Consider the following 22,048-nt stretch of genomic DNA (forward strand, 5'->3'; position numbering starts at 1 on the left):
TTTAGAATTTTTTCCATAGAATGCTCTGCACCTTGCAGAGAGAGTGTGCTCTTTTCCCCATGCGGAGCAGACCCCTCCCTCCCCCCCGCCAACACTCACCATGCTTTGGCTGTTTATGGAGATGTGTGCCTGGCTAGGGTCAGTGAGAAAGTGATGGCAGTGTTTCAAAAGGTGTATTTTACTGAAACGTTTCAATGCTGTGCGTGAATTTAACAATCCCGCTTCTGTGCATTGTCCCCTGTGCTTCACCAGATGTGGCCTTCAGGAACACCCCATGCACCCCTGCCAAGTGTCTCCGCCAGATAAGAAAGCGCCCAACACGCAGCAAAGAAGACATGTTCTGGGAGGTATTGCAGTGCTCAAATGAAGAAAAAAGGGAACGTAAGGAGTGCTGGGGGCAGGACAGAATAGAGAATTAAGCGTTTGTTAAGGATGCAACTGAGAGGATGATTACAGTGATGGAGGAGCAAATGCAGATGCTGCAGTCCTTAATAGGGCTGCAGACGGAGCAGATCTGTGCTCGCCCTCCCCTGCAGCACGTTCAGAACGCTTTTCCATGACCCCCCCCCGCCCTCCCAAACTCCGCCCACACATTCCTTTTCACTTTCCGGGCAGTCTCGGTTTCCCCTTCACTCCACCCCCTCAAACAACTTTCACAATGATAGCTGGACCTACACACAGTTGTGAAAGTCTGTCCGTCCCTGGTTCCTCCTTTCCCCATCAGGCATCTGTGTGTGTGTGTGTGTGTGCGCGCGCTGTTTCTTGCTGAATAAAAGCAAAATTCTTTCATGATGAATCACTGGTTTTTTTTTTCTTTTTTACAAATTGAGGTTGCAGGCCCCACCACCGGCACAGGCATTGTTATCCCTGTCTTACAGGGATATAAGGCCCCAACTGACACCACCGTGTCCCAGGAAAGCTAGCGCCTCTGACAGAGAGACACACATTACTGGTGTTCATTGTCAAAGTGCTGCCTTAAAGCCTCCCTGATTCAAATTGTCCATCTCCACCCCCCCACCCCACCCCCCCGGGTTCCTGTGACAGCCCTGGTATCTGGCTGCTGAAAATCAGCGGCCAAGCGGTCTGCCTTAGCACGACACCCCTAGCAAACCTGCCGCCCTTATCTTCACGGATGTTACGCAACGTACAGCACACGGCTGTGACCATGGGAATATTATCCTCATTAAGGTTTAGCCTGCGATAAATGCATCACCAGCTCGCCTTTAGTCTGCCAAAGGCACATTCAACTGTCATCTGGCACCTATTCAGCCTGTAGTTGCTGTCCAGGTGTCCCGTGTAAGGTTTCATGAGCTACAGCTGACGCCGGGTTTCCCAGGATCACTATGGGCATTTCAACATCCCCCACTGTAACCTTCTGGTTTGGAAAGAAAGTCCCCGCTTGTAGTTTTCTGAACAGGCCGGTGTCCCTGAAGATGCATGCGTCATTTACTTCTCAGACCACCCTGCACTGATGTCAGTGAAACGCTGTCGGTGATCCACAAGTGCCTCCAACACCATGGAGAAGTACCCCTTCCTATTGATATACTCTGTTGCAAGGTGGTCTGGTGCCAAAATTGGAATCTGTGTGCCATCTATTGCCACCCCCACAGTTACCGAACCCCATTTCTGCAAAGCCGTCCACTGTTTCATTCACATTTCTCGGAGTCATGGTTCTTCATAGCAGGATGCGATTAATAGCCCTGCACACTTGCATTAACGCATCCCCAGTGGTCAACTTCCCCACTCCAAATTGATTTGTGACCGACCAGTAGCAGTCTGGAGTCGCCAGCTTCCACATAGCAATTGCCACATGCTTCTCTACCGAGAGGGCAGCTCTCATTCTGGTGTCCTTGTGCCGCAGGTCTGGGGCGAGCTCCACACACAGTTCCAGGAAGGTGGCTTTCTGCATCCAAAAGTGCTGTAGCCACTGCTCGTCATCCCACACCTGCATGACTATATGATCCCGCCATTCAGTGCTTGTTTCCTGAGCCCAAAAGTGACAGTCTGCCCTATGCAGCTGCTCTGTGAATGCCAAAAGCAATCTCAAGTTGCTTCTATCCATGTCACGCAGAATGTTGGGCGCCTGCGAGTCTTCTTCAGTTAGGAACTTGATGATTAACTGCACTGCCATCCGTCATGTCTTCATGACAGTTAACAGAGCATAGGAGAGCAGTGAGGGGTTCATCCCTTCCCACAAAGATGCCGGGGTGCACAGCAGAGAATGGGCCCGCGGCCAGGTGTGGCTCTGTTCCCAGCCCCGCCCCAGTTCCCGCCCCCGGGCTGGGAACAGAGCCGCAGTCAGGGGCCAAGGCTGGGGGTAGGGGCAGGAGGGGAGTGGCAGCTGGGCCACAGTGGGGGTCAGGGCTGGGGATGGGGCCAGGCGCGGGGGCAGGAGCCGGGGCCATGGCTGGGGGCAAGGCTGGAGCATAACTGGGGGCGAGGCTGGGTGGTGCTTCCTCCCCACCCTCTGTGGGGGCTGGCCTGGGCCAATTGTGGCACCCCTCCCTCCCCGAACGTTCCTCTGCAACCTGGTAGGCAGGCGTACCCCACAGTTTGGGGACCTCTGGGCTAAGGGAGGGAGGTTGGTACTTCAGCCCTGCGGGGTGCACCTGCTGCGGCTCCGCGCTTCAGCCCCATGGGGTGTGCCCGACTCTCAAACTTCTGAAGATTACCATATGCAGCTTGGAGGGTCAGTAGGTTTGGCCATGCCATATGATCTGTGCTAGCTTTAACTTTAGTGATCATGGTGAGTCCAGTCTGAGATTTTTCCATGTTTTCCTTGGCATATAAAAGTGAAGTTCTTGTTACTTAATTATGCGTAGTGTGCTGAAGTTTTATTCATTGCAAGCTGGTTTAAAATTTGGTCTGCATCAGACAAAGAATTCTGTGCTGCACGAAACTGATCACATTGCAAGTCAGAGTTAACCCCACCAGAGCTCCTCAGTTGCTAGTCCCCAGTATCAGAGACCTTGGTATCTGCCAAAAAAAATTTGACAAATGGAGACCACCACAGCAGTTTGAGGACCCCGGCTGAGCCTTACAGTTAAATCAGTGTCTAAAAGAAGGCTGGACTAGCCCATGGAGGGGAGGAAGCACTCCATTTGCACTGGAATCAAAATTGTACTGGCTAAAATTTTATTTTAAAACATAGTGATTGCTCATAAGATCTAGCATGTTTTCCATGATCAGTGGGACAGTGACTTGGGGGGGGGGGCGCTAGGGATGGTGTTACACTATAAATTGCATTTTATAGGATCCACCTGCACTGTGAAACCTTCCATGTCAGAGCAGAGCAGTCTAATATGGTAATTCTTTGACTGTGCTGTAATGCAATTTGGTCTTGCTTGTGTGGATCATAGACCAGGAGCAGTGGCATATTAAGATGTGTATTATTAAAAAAGCCTTTCTAGTTCTGTTGCCCTATCCTTCTAAGGATCACAAAGTGCTCTCCAATCAATGAATTAACTCGCCCTAACACTTCCTGTGAAGTGATAAGCCCCATTTACAGATGGGGTAACTGAGGCACAGAGTTTAAAATGACCCCAATCAAGTTTGCACCAAAGTTGGGTACAGAATGTCTTTCTTCTCACTCAGTTCCTTTCTTTATCCTCTAGCTTATGCTGCATGTCTTTCAACTGACTTTTCCCATCCTTGTGCATTTAACACATGCCTTCAAAAAACAAAGAAGCAACTGCTTCTACTCTGGGGACTCAAAAGCTGCTGCCTTTTTTTAATCTCAGATGAGAATTTTAAAACAAAGTTCAGCAGCACTTTAAAATTGGTGAAAAGCACTGTCTGCTTTTAATGTGATCATAGCAAAATTTACACCATCTCCTCTTTACTGTGAGGTCATCCCAGAATTCACTTTCTGCTTATGGAGTTTGATCCTCCCATTGCAGCCATCATGCACATTAGTGGTGTTTAACTTGCATGGTCTTCCAGAAGAATTGGTGCCTTGACCTCCAGAGGTAATTTTAAAAAGTAAGAAATAAAATAATAATTGTATATTACAAAAGCTCGTATGTAATAGAACAACTGACTTTAAGGTTGAATCAGTCATTATAATCCTGAAATCAGCACACTTCTGTTGACCAGGTTTTGTGTGTGTGTGTGTGGGGGGGTTTTAAAAGGGGTTAATTGGTTTAACAATCAGACGATCATTGTGCATGTAATGGCACTATTGTGAGTTTTGTTTACCCAACACCCATTATTTTTACAGCACACTATAAATAGAGACGCAGGCTTGTCTACATTGGCAATTAGCAGCGCTGCAACTTTCTTGCTCAGGGGTGTGAAAAAACACTCCCCTGAGCGCAGCAAGTTGCAGCGTTGTAAAGCGCCAGTATAAACAGTGCCCCAGCACTGGGAGCTGTGCCCCTTGTTGAGATAGTTTTTTAGAGGCTGGGAGAGCTCTCTCCTGGCACTGCGCCATGGCCACGGCAGCACTTTAGCGTTGCCAGTGTAGACTAGCCCTAAGGTCCTTGCCCCCTAGTGCTTAGTCTAGTTTGTCCTGAGCCAAGTGAGAGTAACACACAGTAGGGAGAATGAGGAGGGAATTAATGAAGTTGACAGTGATGGGATCACAAAGGGATTGTCTATGTGGGAATTATAGCCAACTTAACTAATGGAGTGTATTGAACGTGCGTGAGTTAAAGAACATTAAACCCTTGAGTGGGCACTCTCATTCAGAAATAAAGTTGCCTTAGGCCAAATCAACACTACAGACCTATATCAGTATAACTATGTTGCTCAGGTGAAAAATCCACACCCCTGAGCGACATAGTTAGGTCCCTACCAAATTCACAGTCCAGTTTGGTCAATTTCACGGTGATAGGATTTTAACAATTGTAAATTTCATGGTTTCAGCTTTTTAAATCTGAAAGTTCACAGTGTTGTAATTGTAGAGGTCTTGACCCAACAAGGAGTTTGGGGTGGGGGGCGGGGTCACGGTACTATGCCTCATGTCTGTGCTGCTGCTGGCGGCGGCACTGCCTTCAGAGTTGGGCTGCTGGAGAGCGGTGGCTGCTGGCCCGGAGCCCAGCTCTGAAGGCAGAGCCGCCACCGGCAGCAGTGCAGAAGGAAGGATGGCATGATATGCTGTTGCTACCCTTACTTCTGTGCTGCTGCCTGCAGAGCTGGGCCCTCTGTCATCAGCCACCACTCTCCGGCTGCCCAGCCCTGAAGGCGGCAGCGCAGAAGTAAGGGTGGTGTGGTATAGTATTGCCACCCTTACTTCTGCGCTGCTGCTGGTCAGATGCTACCTTCAGAGCTAGGTGCCCGGCTAACACCTGCCACTCTCCAGCCGCCCAGCTCTGAAGGCAGTGCAATAGTAAGGGTTGCAGTACCATGACTCCCCCCCACCCCCCTCAACCTTTTGATCCCCTGCAACTCTCCTTTAGGTCACGACACTCAATTTGAGAAATGCTGGTCTCCCCTGTGAAATCTGTATAGTATAGAGTAAAAGCACACAAAAGACCAGATTTGGGGGGGGGGAGAATCAGATTTTGCAGTTCGTGACGTGTTTTTCGTGGCTGTGAATTTGGTAGGGCCCTAGACATAGTTATACGGATCTAACCCCCCCCCCTGCAGACAGTGCTATGTTGATGGGAGAGCTTCACCTGTCGACATAGCTACCACCTCTCGAGGCTGTGTATTAGCTACACCGACGGGAGAAACTCTCTCGTGTCAGCATAGTATTGTCATCAGTAACGTGCAGCTTTGGGATACTCAGGCCTTATCTATACAGCAGCGTTACATCGGCGTAATAGTAGTCAGCTCACCTCAAAGTGCCTTGCGTCTGCACACAACCTGGTTTTAAACCAAAATATGTCGTGGCTATCTTTGAACGGGGTAAGTCCACTTCATGATGAGTGTGTTCATTCCTAACTATATCACTTCTGAAAAGAAAAGGAGTACTTGTGGAACCTGAGAGACTAACAAATTTGTTTGAGCATAATCTTTCTTGAGCTACAGCTCACTTCATCGGATGCATTCAGTGGAAAATACAGTGGGGAGGTTTATATACATAGAGAACAGGAAACAATGGGTGTTACCATACACACAGTAACGAGAGTGATCAGGTAAGGTGAGCTATCTCCAGCAGGAGAGCGGGGAGGAGGGGAACCTTTTATAGTGATAATCAAGGTGGGCCATTTCCAGCAGTTGACAAGAATGTGTGAGGAACAGTGGGGGGTGGGAAATAAACAAGGGGAAATAGTTTTACTTTGTGTAAAAAGAAAAGGAGTACTTGTGGCACCTTAGAGACTAACCAATTTATTTGAGCATGAGCTTTCGTGAGCTAAGTGGGCTGTAGCTCACGAAAGCTCATGCTCAAATAAATTGGTTAGTCTCGAAGGTGCCACAAGTACTCCTTTTCTTTTTGCGAATACAGACTAACACGGCTGTTACTCTGAAACCTGTCATTACTTTGTGTAATGACCCATACACTCCAAGTCTCTATTCAAGCCTAAGTTAATTGTATCCAGTTTGCAAATTAATTCCAATTCAGCAGTCTCTCATTGGAGTCTGTTTCTGAAGTTTTTTTGTTGAAGAATTGCCACTTTTGGGTCTGTAATCGAGTGACCAAAGAGATTGAAGTGTTCTCCAACTGTTTTTTGAATGTTATAATTCTTGACGTCTGATTAGTGTCCCTTTATTCTTTTACGTAGAGACTGTCCAGTTTGACCAATGTACGTGGCAGAGGGGCATTGCTGGCACATGATGGCATATATCACATTGGTAGATGTGCAGGTGAACGAGCCTCTGATAGTGTGGCTGATGTGATTAGGCCCTATGATGGTGTCCCCTGAATAGATATGTGGACACAGTTGGCAACGGGCTTTGTTGCAAGGATAGGTTCCTGGGTTAGTGGTTCTGTTGTGTGGTTTGTGGTTGCTGGTGAGTATTTGCTTCAGGTTGGGGGTCTGTCTGTAAGCCAGGACTGGCCTGTCTCCCAAGATCTGTGAGAGTGATGGGTTGTCCTTCAGGATAGGTTGTAGATCCTTGATGATGCTATCCTTCCTTCCCCACTCTGAACTCTAGGGTACAGATGTGAGGACCTGCATGAAAACCCCCTAAGCTTATTTTAACCAGCTTAGGTTAAAACTTCCCCAAGGTACAAACTATTTTACCTTTTGCCCTTGTACTTTATCGCTGCCACCACCAAGCGTCTAACAGATATATAACCGGGAAAGAGCCCGCTTGGAAACGTCTTTCCCCAAAAAATCCTCCCCAAACCCTACACCCCCTTTCCTGGGGAAGGCTTGATAAAAATCCTCACCAATTTGCATAGGCGAACACGGACCCAAACCCTTGGATCTCAAGAACAATGAAAAAAGCAATCAGGTTCTTAAAAGAAGAATTTTAATAGAAGAAAAAGTAAAAAGAATCACCTCTGTAAAATCAGGATGGAAAATACCTTACAGGGTAATCAGATTCAAAACACAGAGAATCCCTCGAGGCAAAACCTTAAGTTACAAAAAGACACAAAAACAGAAATATCCATTCCATTCAACACAGCTTATTTTCTCAGCCATTTAAACAAACAGACTCTAACACATATCTAGCTAGATTACTTACTAAGTTCTGAGACTCCATTCCTTTCTGTTCCCGGCAAATGCAACACACACACACACACACACACACCCTTTGACACACACACACACACACACACCCTTTGTTTCTCCCCCCCCTCCAGCTTTGAAAATATCTTGTCTCCTCATTGGTCATTTTGGTCAGGTGCCAGCGAGGTTATCCTAGCTTCTTAAGCCTGTGAAAGGGTTTTTCCTCTGGCCAGGAGAGATTTTAAAGGTGTTTACCCTTCCCTTTATATTTATGACAGATGCGTTGGAGAGGTTTTAGTTGGGGGCTGAAGGTGAAGGCTAGTAGCGTTCTGTTATTTTCTTTGTTGGGCCTGTCCTGTAGTACGTGACTTCTGGGTACTCTTCTGGCTCTGTCAATCTGTTTCTTCACTTCAGCAGGTGGGTATTGTAGTTGTAAGAATGCTTGATAGAGATCTTGTAGGTGTTTGTCTCTGTCTGAGGGGTTGGAGCAAATGCGGTTGTATCGCAGAGCTTGGCTGTAGACAATGGATCGTGTGGTGTGGTCTGGATGAAAGCTGGAGGCATGTCGGTAGGAATAGCAGTCAGTAGGTTTCCGGTATAGGGTGGTGTTTATGTGACCATCGCTTATTAGCACCTAGTGTCCAGGAAGTGGATCTCTTGTGTGGACTGGTCCAGGCTGAGGTTGATGGTGGGATGGAAATTGTTGAAATCATGGTGGAATTCCTCAAGGGCTTCTTTTCCATGGGTCCAGATGATGAAGATGTCATCAATGTAGCGCAAGTAGAGGAGGGGCGCTAGGGGACGAGAGCTGAGGAAGCGTTGTTCTAAGTCAGCCATAAAAATGTTGGCATACTGTGTGGCCATGCGGGTACCCATAGCAGTGCCGCTAGACAAGCCATTTACAACACACACTTTGCTTCTCTACAAAAGAAAAAGGACACTAAACTATCTAAAATACTACATTCCACAAGGGGCCACAACAGTGGTTCCCTTAACCCACCGAGCAATATTGTGGTTCTATCCAACTATACTCTTAGCCCAGCAGAAGAATCTGTCTTATCTTGGGGACTCTCCTTCTGCCCCTCCACCCCCACGAACATGATACAGTTCTGTGGTGACCTAGAATCCTATTTTCGACGTCTCCAACTCAAGGAATATTTCCAACACACCTCTGAACAGCATACTAACCCACAGAGACCTTCCTACCAAGACTACAAAAAGAAGGATTCTGGGTGGACTCCTCCTGAAGGTCGAAACAACAGGCTGGACTTCTACATAGAGTGCTTCCGCCAATGGGCACGGGCTGAAATTGTGGAAAAGCAGCATCACTTGCCCCATAACCTCAGCCGTGCAGAACACAATGCCATCCGCAGCCTCAGAAACAATTCTGACGACATAATCAAAAAGGCCGATAAAGGAGGTGCTGTCGTCATCATGAATAGGTCGGAATATGAATAGGAGGCTGGTAGGCAGGTTTCCAACACCACTTTCTACAAGCCATTACCCTCTGATCCCACTGAGGGTTACCAAAAGAAACTACACCATTTGCTCAAGAAACTCCCTGAAAAAGCACAAGAACAAATCCGCAAAGATACACCCCTGGAACCCCAGCCTTTGGTCACTCGATTACAGACCTAAAAGTTGCATTTCTTCAACAAAAAAACTTCAAAAACAGACTCCAATGAGAGACTACTGAATTGGAATTAATTTGCAAACTGGATACAATTAATTTAGGCTTGAATAGAGACTGGGAGTGGATTGGTCATTACACAAAGTAAAACTATTTCCCATTGTTTAATCCCCCTCCCCCCTCCCCCCCCCCCCGTTCCTCAGTGCTGCTGGAAATGGTCCACCTTGATTATCACTACAAAATGTCCCCCCCCCTCCCCCCTGCTCTCCTGCTCGTAATAGCTCACCTTAAGTGATCACTCTCGTTACTGTGTGTATGGTTACGCCCATTTCATGTTCTCTATGTATATAAATCTCCCCACTGTATTTTCCACTGAATGCATCCAATGAAGTGAGCTATAGCTCACGAAAGCTTATGCTCAAATAAATTTGTTAAGTCTCTAAGGTGCCACAAGTACTCCTTTTCTTTTGTGAATACAGACTAATACGGCTGCTACTCTGAAATATATCACTTCTGGCAGTCCTTCAGTTACTATTCCACACTGCATTGCTTCACACCTGGATTGATCTGTCTGTGTACCTCTGTGCCCCGCCATTCCTTTGGGATCATCTTGACCTGATGTCATCTCTTCATTGAAATGGTGGCAGGCAGCCATGAGTAATCCTTTCTGATACCAGGTAGTAATGAATTCACATGGCCATTACAGCTACTATGCCCCCCTGTGCCTTTTGCGTAGACTTATTCAGAAGTCCTGGATTTAATTGCCCTCTTTGGAGAGCAGCATATTTAATCCAGTCTGGAGAAGAGTCACTACAATGCGGATATCTACAAGACACTGTCAGAGCAAATATAGACAAGGGGGCACTCCTGGTGCTGGTCCCATTGCCAATTTAACTATATTTGTATGGAAGCACTTTAGGTCACTTTGTTTTGCCAGTGTACTTTCCTTGTTAACCAAATGCACTTGCATCAACTTGTTTGTATTAATTACTGTCATGATCACAGCTTTCTGAGTGGGTCCTCCATGCTACCTGATAGAAGTTCAAAAATGGCAATGGCGAAATTAATGGAAGCCAGGATATGAATCATGGGAATTTTAGTTTGACTCCGCCCCCATCAGTCCCAGAATTCCTCTAGTTTCCAGTAGCCATCCCACAATGCCCTGTGAGAAAAGTCACAGAGCTGAGCTGCGGAGCACCACAGGATATCTGCCCAGAATGCTGAGCAGTTAATTAGAACAAGGGCAGAGATGTGTGGATGCAATGATTAACAAGGAAAGTACCTTAAACCAACATAACAAAGAGGTTTAGATGCACTTCTGTTTAATATAGTTAAATCACTGCATGTAGAGCAAACAAACTAGATAGATGTAATATCATTGTGTCAATATGGTCTCAATCTTTGTATATTAAATGCATAGTAAAAATGAAAAGCCAGGAAAAGCAACTACATTAGTTAACATCAGAATATCCATGCACATACTCCACTCAACAACTAAAAGGATTATACTAGATGGAAGTGTCTGTAAGCTTGACAGGGAAACTTAAGAAACTACTCAGAAATCTTGCATATACCCACCCATTTTAAATGTTCAGTTTTTAGCAATAGGAAATTGAATGTGCTCTCTTCAGAAGTGTATTTAGGTGTTGATATAGCTATTGCCTGTATCTAAGGAAGGGAATAAAGAGAATTTGAAACCTGGCTTAAAAGCATCGAGCACAAACCACTTCAAATAATAAATGTAATCCTTATTAATTCGATTGGCATTGCTTGTATTACCTTATTCATAATGAGGCTGTTGAGTGTTAATGGGGGCAGTCTTGGTAATTCCATTGGAATTCTGCATTCCTGCAGCTGCAGTGAAAAGGATTCATGACATGGAAAAGTAGAATAGGTCAGTATAACTAAACATTACAACATGAGATTCAGATCCGCTATTGTGTTGCTACTCCATCGCAGTTCATCAGCACATGATGTCTGGGTCACTTGTGTGTCTTGCATAACCCTCCTCACAATATTGTGATTTAATCCTCTTTTTCACAATTCAGTGGCTTAAATCTTTCAAAAGTGTAAACTCTGTGCATACAGTATCTATTTGGAAAATAAACGGTCTCTGAGTGAGTAGATAGCCCTCAGTTGCTCTTGGATCTTGGCTAAATTCATCCACCTCCAGAGCACAGTTCAAGCAGAGCCCTGAGTGAATTGCAATACTCTTTTCCTTTTTAAGGGAGGTAGCACTGTGCTGTGGGCTGGGCACCATACTTAATGTGAAGAGATGAGAGTTTTGTCCTTGTCTCTACCACTGACTGTGAACTTGAGGAATTCACTTAAACTGAGTCACAGAGATAGGGATAATAGTGCTCACCCATCTTCATTTATTTTATTTTTTTACAATGTTTTGAGATGTGTGGATAAAACCAGAAACAGGGGTGCAAAGTGATTTATGCTATAGAAAGAATGCAGCTGGTGGTATGATCAGTAACAGTGTTTCTTACCATTTTAAAAAATGGCATGGGTTGACGGACTGGTGATTTCTTTCCAAGTTGTGCTGTTAGGAGAATGCACTTCCACAGACCAGAACTCTGAAGCAAAACAGTGCTCTAAAATAATGTATATGGAGAATCTGGACTGTGTGTTTGCTGTGTTAGATACATGCTTTTCAGATCCTGGAGACATGCAGAGTTTCCCTTGAAATATTAAATATTTGAAAATGTTAGCGGGAAGGGAGAAGTGCAATAGTTAGTTTATTTTGGCGCGACTATTTATTAAAACAAATATGGAGAGAAACTTTCAGGGCAGGGAACCCATGGAGGGAAAACATGAAGTCATGCTGGGGTCAGTCCTCTTTGTGGATCCCAAGAGCTCTAGTCAGGTTTGCAGCAGCAGTGTTCCACACATTGTGATGGTGTGTACCCATCTGATCTGCTGAAGTTCATTTTTTTCTAAAGAATTAGAAGAATACAGTATTACATATATCCTATTTTATGTCTACTGTGTAGAGCAGTGGTTTTCAACCTGTGGTCCGCAAACCCATGGAGCTCCACAGACTGTGTCTAAGGGGTCCATGAAAGGTGGTTGCTACCATAGAACAGATGTTTTCAACCTGTGGTCTGTAGATCCTTGGGGATCTGCAGCTAATGTCTAAGATTTCCAAAGGGGTCCGCAGTTCCATTCAGAATTTTTTAGTGGTCAACAAATGAAAAAAGGTTGAAAACCACTGGTGTAGAACAATGTAAAAGCATGTATGTATTTAAACAAAGGGATGTAGATCAATGTAGACGACAGAGGAGCTGAGCCACACATTGGTTGGACATACCACAAATACAGAATTGGGGAGAGCAGCAAGCAGGACCATACCCTTCACAAACCTGCAAAGCAAAACAGTGTTAAGGTTGGGAGAGGCCATTGGGGTTCTCAGAAGTATTGCCCCTCTATGTAACAATTATTCAAAAAGTATAATTACTTCAGGTCTAGGTATGTGAGTCTATACAACAGTAAATATCACAGTGGTGTCAGAATTGTACGTGCTGGGGAATAATGCCTATTCCTCTCCTAAAAAGAAAAGGAGGACTTGTGGCACCTTAGAGGCTAACCAATTTATTTGAGCATGAGCTTTCGTGAGCTACAGCTCACTTCATCGGATGCATACTGTTGAAATTGCAGAAGACATTATATACACAGACACCATGGGAATGGCTGCCAGTGTTGCTTTTCTGCACAGGAGTAAAGTTCAAAATATTAGTATAAAGTGCCATTGTTCTTTGGCGCTAGGACATTGTCTATCCTTTGCCAGTCTGTGCATTCTTACTACTGTAGATTCCCATATACACCTATGGTGTTATATAAATAATAATAATTAGCCCTTACTTTGCTTTGAGTTTCTTTGACTCTAAGGAAATGCATCCAATGACGCTGTCCTTGCTCCCAGGGCAATGAAGACTTGCTGATTTGTTCTCTGGAAATGACTGAAGAAATATGTTAGTAGAATCCTGCTGTTGACATGAATAGTAGGCAAGTTGGAACAATGAGGGGTTAAGTATGCTGTGGGCGTAACTAGCCTATCTGATGTCATGAAGTCAGACAGCCAAAGCCTGAAGGGGGCCCTTTGTTGGCAGTTTAACGTAAGCAGCTCTGCCTGCACGAAGTGCCTAACGGAGTGAGAGTATGAGGGAAGGAATGGCAGAGTTTTGGAGCTGCCGCAAGAAGTAACTGCTTCCAACTTAGTAGGATTTTTTTTCTCTCCTGACAAAAGAGTTAACAAGAGGGGAGCAAAACTTGAATTAAGTTTCTGGGACTGGTACTATGGGCCCTGTGGATTATCTGTCTCTCTGGCTTATTCTTTTCTTGGTTTTAAGAGTGCTGGATTTTTAGATCTCTTAACGGGCAACTCTTTTTTGTGTATGTGAAACCTAAGGGGGAGGGGAGAGAACACACAAGCCGAAGCCAAACTAACAAATGAAAATGTTGGAGATTTGCTTGAAATTGGTGGGTTGCAAATCGAAAAAAGGACTTTCTTCTTCCTCCAGCTGCTATTTGGAAGGTAAGTTCAAAACTGTGGCTGTTTGAAGTGGATTCTGGGGGGAAGCCTTGGCTTCTTGAGGCCTAACAGCTGGATTCCTAAAGTCTGGAATCCCTTTGCTTAGGCCTCTGGTATATTGTGTGGCTCTGCGTTGTGAGAGGAGCAGCCAGATTGTGTGATCGTGGACCTTAGCAGAGAAGTCCTTCCTCCACTTTTGAGTTGGGGCTATAACGGAGACACTTCTTATTTTCAAAGTTAACCTAAGCTCATTAGTTTGTTCTCACTTATGGGGATGAGGAGAATTTTCATGGTATATGTGGCTCCATGTGTTTTCAAAACCAGGTGATTTTCATTAACTACAGTATACAAAGGGAACATGGCTCTACCATTTATGGTTGTAAAATTTCAAGGGATCTTACTGCTGATAAAATAAACAAAGCCATATCTGCAGGCCTTGAATTTAGTTTTGCCTGCAGAAGGGTCTCCCTTTTTTGGGGGGAAAGGGGGCGGGGAGAGAAGCCACTCTTGAAGTTAGGAATGAAATCTAAAGGAGCCTAGATGCTTGAAAAGCATCTTATATTTAATTTAGATCAACAGAGCTGGTTGAATACTGCAAAATATTTTCTGCCAATATTCAGTTATATTGTTTTAATTCATTTTGATCAGATCCGTATGCCTTTTGTGTTTGCTTTCCTCAAGAGTTCATGCAACTGAGTTTCACTTCCATGAATGCTCATGGAAAGCGAATGTCCAAGTCACGTGTATAAGTATTTGTGGAAACTGAATTTTAAATTTGTATGCATGATTAGATAGAGAAGGATTGGACTTGTGGTTAGGGTGCCGGACTGGGAATTGAGAGATCTGGTTTCCTGGCTCTGCCACAGATTTCCAGTGTGACCTTAAGCAAATTACTTAATGCCATCTGTAAAATAGGGATAACATTGCTTTTCTCCGATCCTTGTCTGTCTTATTTATTTCTGTTATAAACTCTTCAGGATAGGGATTGTCTTTCCATATGTATTTGTACAGAAACTAGTGCAGTGGTTCCCTGATCTTCTTTGAGGCCTCTTAAGTGCTACTGAAGTTCAAATAATATTCATTCCAGAAGTATGTTGTTCACTCATCAAATCAGGGAATGGAAACCAAACCACGTGACTTAACTTGACCAATCACAGGTAACTGTTGCTCGAGAGTCAAATATTCACCAGAGAAATGTTCCCAATTAATTTATAAATGAAAAAAATCACAAAAGACATGAATAATTTCTAATAAATCAAATTGAAGAAATTGTGATTTGCTTGTAGATATCTAAATAGTAGAGTCTAAGTTTGTAAAATATGTTTGCTGTTAATCGTTCAGCTCTAATATCAACAAGAACAAGTGGTAGAAGCATTCTTCTCTTTTCTCCCCCACCACTTCTATTCTTACTTTCCCCCGCTTCTTTCTTTTTCCATCCCTTGTAAGATTTTTTTTTCTGTGTTAATTAAAAACGATCATGTTGGGAGATCCAGTAGTGGCCAGGCTTGGATATAAAACAGTTTTATTTTGTCTGAGTAGACCGGGCCGAACCAGTCTACAGAACTACTAATTCTATACAATCCAGATCTGTGCCACTCTTCTTTAATACTGTTTTCATTCATAGATTCATAGATTCCAAGGCCAGAAGGGACCATTGTGATTATCTAGTCTGATCTCCTATATAACACTGTCCTTAGAACTTCTCCAAAACAATTCTGAGAACATGTTATTTTAGAAAAAAAATCCAGTATTGATTTTAAAATGGTCAGTGACGGCGAATCTACCACAATCCATGGTAAATTGTTCCAATAGTTAATTACCCCCATTGTAAAAATATATGCCTTATTTCCAGTCAGAATTCAGCTTCTAGCCAGTGCATCATGTTACACCTTTCACTGCTAGATTGAAGAGCCCACTATTAAATATTTGTTCCCCATGTAGATACTTACAGACGGTCATCAGGTCACCCCTGGACCTTCTCTTTGTTAAGTTAAATACATGGAGCTCCTTGAGTCTATCACCATAAAACATGTTTTCTAATCCTGTAATCACTCTCGTGGCTCTTCTCTGAACTCTCTCCAGTATATGAACATCCTTCTTGAATTACGGGTATAAGCACTGGACACAGTATTCTTGCAGTGGTCACACTGGTGCCAAATACTAAGGAAAAATAATTCTCTATTCCAACTCAAGATTACCCTGTTCATGCACCCCAGGACTGCATTATCTTTCGGCCACAGCATCACACTGAGAGCTCGTGTTCAGCTGATTATCCACCAACACCCCAAATCTTTTTCAGACTCACTGCTTCCTGGGATAGAGTTCCTATCCTGTAAGTATGGCCTACATTCTTTGTTCTTAGATGTATACATTTAGCTGTATTAAAACACACATTGTTTGCTTGTGCCCAGTTTACCCAGAGATCCAGATCCCTCTGAATCAGTGACCCGTTCTCTTAGTTATTTACCACTTTCCCAGTTTTTATGTCCTATGCAAACTTTATAAGGGATGATTTTGTTTTCTTCCAGGTTATGGATAAAAATATTAAATAGCATAGGACCAAGAACCAATCCCTGCAGTACCTAACTGGAAACATACCCTCTTGATGACAATTCCTGGTTTACAGTTACATTTTGAAATCTGTCAATTAGCCAGTTTTTAATCCATTTAATGTATGCCATGTTAATTTTATATTCGAGTTTTATAATCAAAATGTTGTGTGGTACCAAGTCAAAGTATGGTATATCAACACTATTACCAACCAAACTTGTAATCTCACCAAAAAAAAATCAAGTGAGTTTGACAAGATTTATTTTCCATAAACCCTTGTTGATTTGCATTAATTACATTACCTTCCTTTAATCTTTATTAAGTCCCATATCAGCTGCTTCATTATCTTGCCCGATAATGATGTCAGGCTGACAGACCTATAGTTTCCCAGGCCATCCCATTTTACCCTTTTTTAAAATTGGCACATTATTAGCTTTCTTTCAGTCTTATGGACCTTCCCCAGTGCTCCAAGACTTACAGAAAATCAACATTAATGGTCCAGCAAGTGCCTCAGCTAGCTCTTTTAAAACTCGTGAATGGAGGTTATTTGGGCCTGCTGATTTAAAAGTTTTAAACCTTAGTAGTTTCTGTTTAATGTCCTCCAGAGATACTAGTTGGATGAAAAGAGAGTTATCATTATCATATAATGAGACTACATAATCTTTTCCCCCCAAATACAGAAGAGAAATATTTATTGAACACTTCTGCCTTTTCTGCATTATTATTTGATAATTCTATGATATCCATCTAGTAGTGGACCAATACCACTGGAGGGATTCTTTTTGTTCCATGCATTTATTTATTCATTCATATATATAAAATAAAACCTCTTATGATCCGTAACAATGCTGGCCATAGATTTCTTCTTGTGTCCCTTTGCTTCCCTTATCCATTTTCTACAATTCCCAATTTCTGATTTATATTAATTACAAAGAGTTTCCCTTTTCTTCCATTTGTTTTATTTATATATAAAATTTATTTTTTATAACTGCCTTCGCTTCCCCTCTAAACCAGGTCAGTTTTTAAACCAGCCAGGCTGCCTTCCTCAGTTATGACTTTTTGGGCATCTAGTAAGGTATTCTTAAATTATTTCTAATTATCATACACATTTTTATGACTAAATTCTTCTTCCCAGCTCAGTTCCCTCATAATTGTTTTGTGAAACTGGCCCTATTAAAGCACCAAGTGTGTGTGTGTGTGTGTATTTATTTATTATTTATTAATTTATTTATTAGACCATGTCCTAACAGAAAGAGAAACTGACCACACAACTAAAAATTAAGTGATCATGACTTGATCATATTTATAATGTCCAAGCAGAATAAAGTACAAACCAATAATATTAATATATTATTGGTTTGTACTTTATTCTGCTTGGACATTATAAATATGATCAAGTCATGATCACTTAATTTTTAGTTGTGTGGTCAGTTTCTCTTTCTGTTAGGACATGGTCTAATAAAGAGTTGCTTGTGTTGGCACACTTTTTGAGTTAGGAAATTGTCATCTGTACTGTTTAAAAAATCCAAGGATGTTTTAGTACTGGCAGCATGAGACCTCCAGTATGTGTCATTCAAATTGAAGTCCCCCACGATCACATAGTTTTTTCCCTACACATTATAGTTAGGTGCATAAGGAGATGGTCATCTAGTTCCCTATTTTGATTTGGTAGTCTGTAGCAGCCACGAATACCCCTGTTTTTATGGGAAGACTTGAACCACGTTGGGCCACCACTGTATTGCAGCTGGGTCCTTCATACAGTTTTTATAGTGTATGTAACACATAAGGCCCTAATCTTCCTAGCAAAAGTTACCATTGAGGGATGGTGATACAGCATAGTATTGCTCTAATTTTGCTGTTGTACAATGTGGTCTTACGTGTGTGGATACAATCAAACCATGTTAAAAAGATGATATGGAAATGTACTACAGCCTTTGTCTTTACAGTTCCAAAATGGGGTTATAACACAGTTTGACTTGGTGCTCACAGGCAAGACCAAATTGCTATGAGGTGGTCCCCTGATACTATAAATTATGTCTTTACTTCAGTTTCTCTAAAGCTGCATCTGTATACTCATTTCCTATAGTGGACTGGGAAATGAGTTTGGAAACAATGCTTAAAAACACTTCCAGCAAACTGATATCTAGATCAAATTTATTTCCCAGCCCGGGACAAAGCTGAAGTCAGCATCTGAAGATAATGGAAATGAACAAGCTTTGCAATTGGCAGTTTTAATGATATTTACTCTCCTGCTGGGACCAAGGAATCAGGGAATACAGATAGCATCATAATCCTGATCAATTCTGCATCTCTCTTGGGAAGGGGATTGAAGAGTGGAAATATAACAGCATAACAAGGGAAAAAAATTATTCCTGCTATCCCTTTCTGAAGCTTAAAGCCTGATCAAGTATTTTAGATACCTTTCAATTATGTTGCAATTTTAAGAAGAAAACTATAGTATATGTTCCTATGCTATTCCATTTCTCTCTGATGGTCACACTTGAGCACCAGGTTGGCTGATCCAAACCACAAATTCCAGAGAGACAGGTGCAAACCATTTGCTTATATTACACAAAGAATGAGGACATCTGTTCCACACAAGGACGTGATCATTTTGATGGAAACAGCAGGTCCTCACCTGAGCCTATGGTCTAGTAAGACTTTGTAAAGAGCGCCAGGAGATAAATATTCCTCAAGGGCCATAAATTATGGACTGTTTCTCTCGAATCCCTACAAGCTGTGTGCCATCTTCTATTCCTCCCCAATTACCTTGCAACACAGTGTCACAAGACACCCACCCACACTCTCAGGGTCTTACTGTGCTCTCCCTGTCTTAGCAACATGTGGAGTTACGGGGGAGAAAAAAGAGAAAGCAGGTGGCAGCCTTGTGCTTTCATGACTATCGTAGACTACAAAGTCTCATTGGTAATTGAGAAATAAAATTACCATTGGTTGTGTGGGAAAACAGTTGCAGCCAGTTACTGCACTATCTTGTAGAGCTGAGTGCACTTACTTTCCAATCTGTTTGCCTAGGATGAGGTGCTAGTACAGAAGGGTGGTTTTGATTGGATCACGAAGGGATCCTTGCTGAGGGCTGTTGAACCTTGCTGGAAAAACTGTGATAGTGCCCACACTGGCAACCCCATTTGGTTGTGCTCTCTAACATTACCAGATGCTCAGCAAGGAAGAGACTCAGTGTAATTGTTTTGTGCTTGTGTTATAGGTGGTGTGACTCTGAAACTGCTGTTTTAAAACTACTGAACATTAGCTTAAATGTCAGATTTTCCCTAAATCTACATTGTTTGAATCATAGTCGAACAAAGCTGTTTGTTTTTGTTTTTTAAAGGGATTCTGGTTGAAAATCATATCTAAAATGAAGGAAGCGGTTAATTACTTACCTGTGTTGCTAAGAATACCTGGAAAAATCTGATGAACTGAATTGACTTTTCAGCACTGATGCTGTTTACTGTCTGCATTTCTCTTAGCTTGGGTAATGAAAACAGACCAATCAGTTAACTTTAATTTGCAGTTAGTTTCATTTAACTTTATAGTCCTCATGCATTGGCACAATGCTGCAGTGTGTGGCTTGCAAGCACTATAGGGGAATGTAACAGAATAAACCTGTATTCATTCAAATTATTAATAAATTCATGAACATATTTTATAAAAACCTAATAGTCATAATTTTGGTTTGTAAAGATAAGACCTAAATCTTGGACATACTACTGTCAGGAAGTTTACTACACTAAGTTGAAACCACTCACTGTTATTTCTGTTGTGCTCTGTGTGTGCATCCGCTCATGTGTTGTTACTAAACAATCAGAAATGTCATGTCACAATGGTCTTGTATTACAAGACTTGAAGTTGTAGGAGACTTTTCTGTTATACTGATCTTTTAGTTTCTAGGAATGAAGATCATTGAAAGTCCTTTTTGCATATTTGTGAGTATGTGGAAGGGGTTGAGTATTGCTTCAAAGTGCTTTGCTCAGTAGGGATGAGCTTAAGCATGTGCTATAGGTAAGCATGTTCTTCAGTGTATTGATGAATTGGGACCTCTCAGATTTTTCCTTGTTTGATTAACTAAGTAGTTCTTAAACTAGTTTTAATGCTGATATTTCATTTGTGATTTAAGCTGGGCTTTTTTCTCTCACACACATTTCCCACTGGGAAGAAAATGACACTCAGTCCGGGAGTGTGTCTTCATAGCAAGCAGGATCCTGTGGCCACTACTCTCAGAACCTGGGTCTACAGACTTAAGTTCGCGGGGCTCATGCTACTTCGTTAAAAATTGGTGTGGAGATGCTCGGGCTGGAACTCTGGCTCTGAAGCCTGAAGATCTACACAGCTATTTGTAACTCCGTAGCATGAACCTATATACCCAGCTTCTGAGACTCACTGCTGCAGGATCCTGCTTGCTGCATAGCTGTACCCTGGGGGGCCAGCCAGTACCAAAGGTCCAGAATGTCAAGTATCTAGATTCAATACTGTAGGATAATGGTGAACTCAGCAATGAACTTCTGTGTAGAACTGGAAAGGCATGGACTAAATGGAGAGAAATGAGTGGAGCGATCTGTGATAGAAGGATGTCTATCAAACTGAAAAGGTCAGATCTACAAGACCGTAATTAGGCCTGCACTTTTGTATGGCTCAGAATACTGGCACTGAGGAAGAGACAGGAACAGATCTTGAACACCTTGGAAATGAAAATGTTAACATGCCTGGATCATATTCAGAACAAATGAATTAGGGGAAGTGTAAAAGTGATACTAATTATAGAAAAGATGAGGAATCCAGGCTTAGATAGTTTGGGCATGTCTAAAAAAGATCTGAAGAATGTATAGGAAACAGGATGTTAAATTTAAGAAGTGGAAGATAAGAGAAGGTTTGGAAACCTAGGTGTGGAGATTCTGAAGAACTGTTTCAAGACAGACTGTAATGGAGAAGGACTCAAAGAGCTGACCCCAAATGGATAGGACTAAGGTTAGAAGAAGACATTATTCCCACTAGGAAATATTTTAAAATGGGAGGAAAAGAAACATTTGTCATCAGCTCCACCTCTCCCCCTCTCCCGCCCTTATCTTTGCCAGTTTGCAGAGGCATAGTGAGTACGTGTGCCAATCTGATCTGAAAAATGGAGCGAGTCCATGTCCCAAATTGGGGCTGAAATATTCTTGCTTCCTTTTTTGGAAGGCTGCTGGTTATAATGCTATAAAGCAGAAGCCTTACTTAAACCTGTAAACATTCTCGAAAGGTGGAAAACTATTTTCTGCATGCTAGTAAAATCCTTTGTTTTCTAAAGTAACTGAAGTTGTGATATCTAAACTCCTAGCCATCGGATTATGTGGATATTCTTTTCTGGTAAATTGTCATTTTACAGTTACAATAGACCAGCCTAGGGTTTGGAGCAGCCAATAGTCTTTGTCCTATTCTTGAAGAGGGCTTCTCTTCATGCACTTCAGAGGTACCAGGTCAGATTCTGATCTCAGTAACACTGACTGAAATCAATGGATTTACTTTAGGCTTACACTGATGTAACTGAGATCAAAATCTGGCTTTGTGGTGAATAAATTTGGAACAAATAAAGTGTGTTAAGTGGCCACTGCTGCTCAGGGAAGCTCTTTCATTTTGTTTTATCCAATCAAATAATTTTGGTTGCAGACCAATAAAGCACGTGCATTCAGTTTGTCTCCTATCCCGTGGCTTCTCTTTTCCTGCTGATAGTATGGTTCTTTGCATCATTGTATGTTTCAGGTTTTGTTATGGCCTGTT

At 42.7% G+C, this 22,048-nt stretch overlaps 1 protein-coding gene across 4 annotated transcripts in view; it reads left to right on the forward strand.

Annotated features, from left to right (window-relative positions):
- ABL1 (ABL proto-oncogene 1, non-receptor tyrosine kinase) overlaps positions 1–22,048 on the forward strand; it is a 119,693-nt gene that overhangs the window by 63,173 nt on the left and 34,472 nt on the right. The window contains exon 1 of one of the 4 annotated variants that reach the window (XM_037879609.2): positions 13,302–13,732. The exons of the other annotated variants lie outside the window; for them this stretch is intronic. Coding sequence (XP_037735537.1) covers positions 13,648–13,732 — 85 coding nt within the window. The 5' untranslated portion in view covers positions 13,302–13,647. Of the gene's footprint in view, positions 1–13,301; positions 13,733–22,048 lie in introns of those variants that run through there. 4 annotated transcript variants of the gene reach the window in all.

Source organism: Chelonia mydas, chromosome 16 (assembly GCF_015237465.2).
Source record: "Chelonia mydas isolate rCheMyd1 chromosome 16, rCheMyd1.pri.v2, whole genome shotgun sequence".
Lineage (NCBI taxonomy): Eukaryota > Metazoa > Chordata > Testudines > Cheloniidae > Chelonia > Chelonia mydas.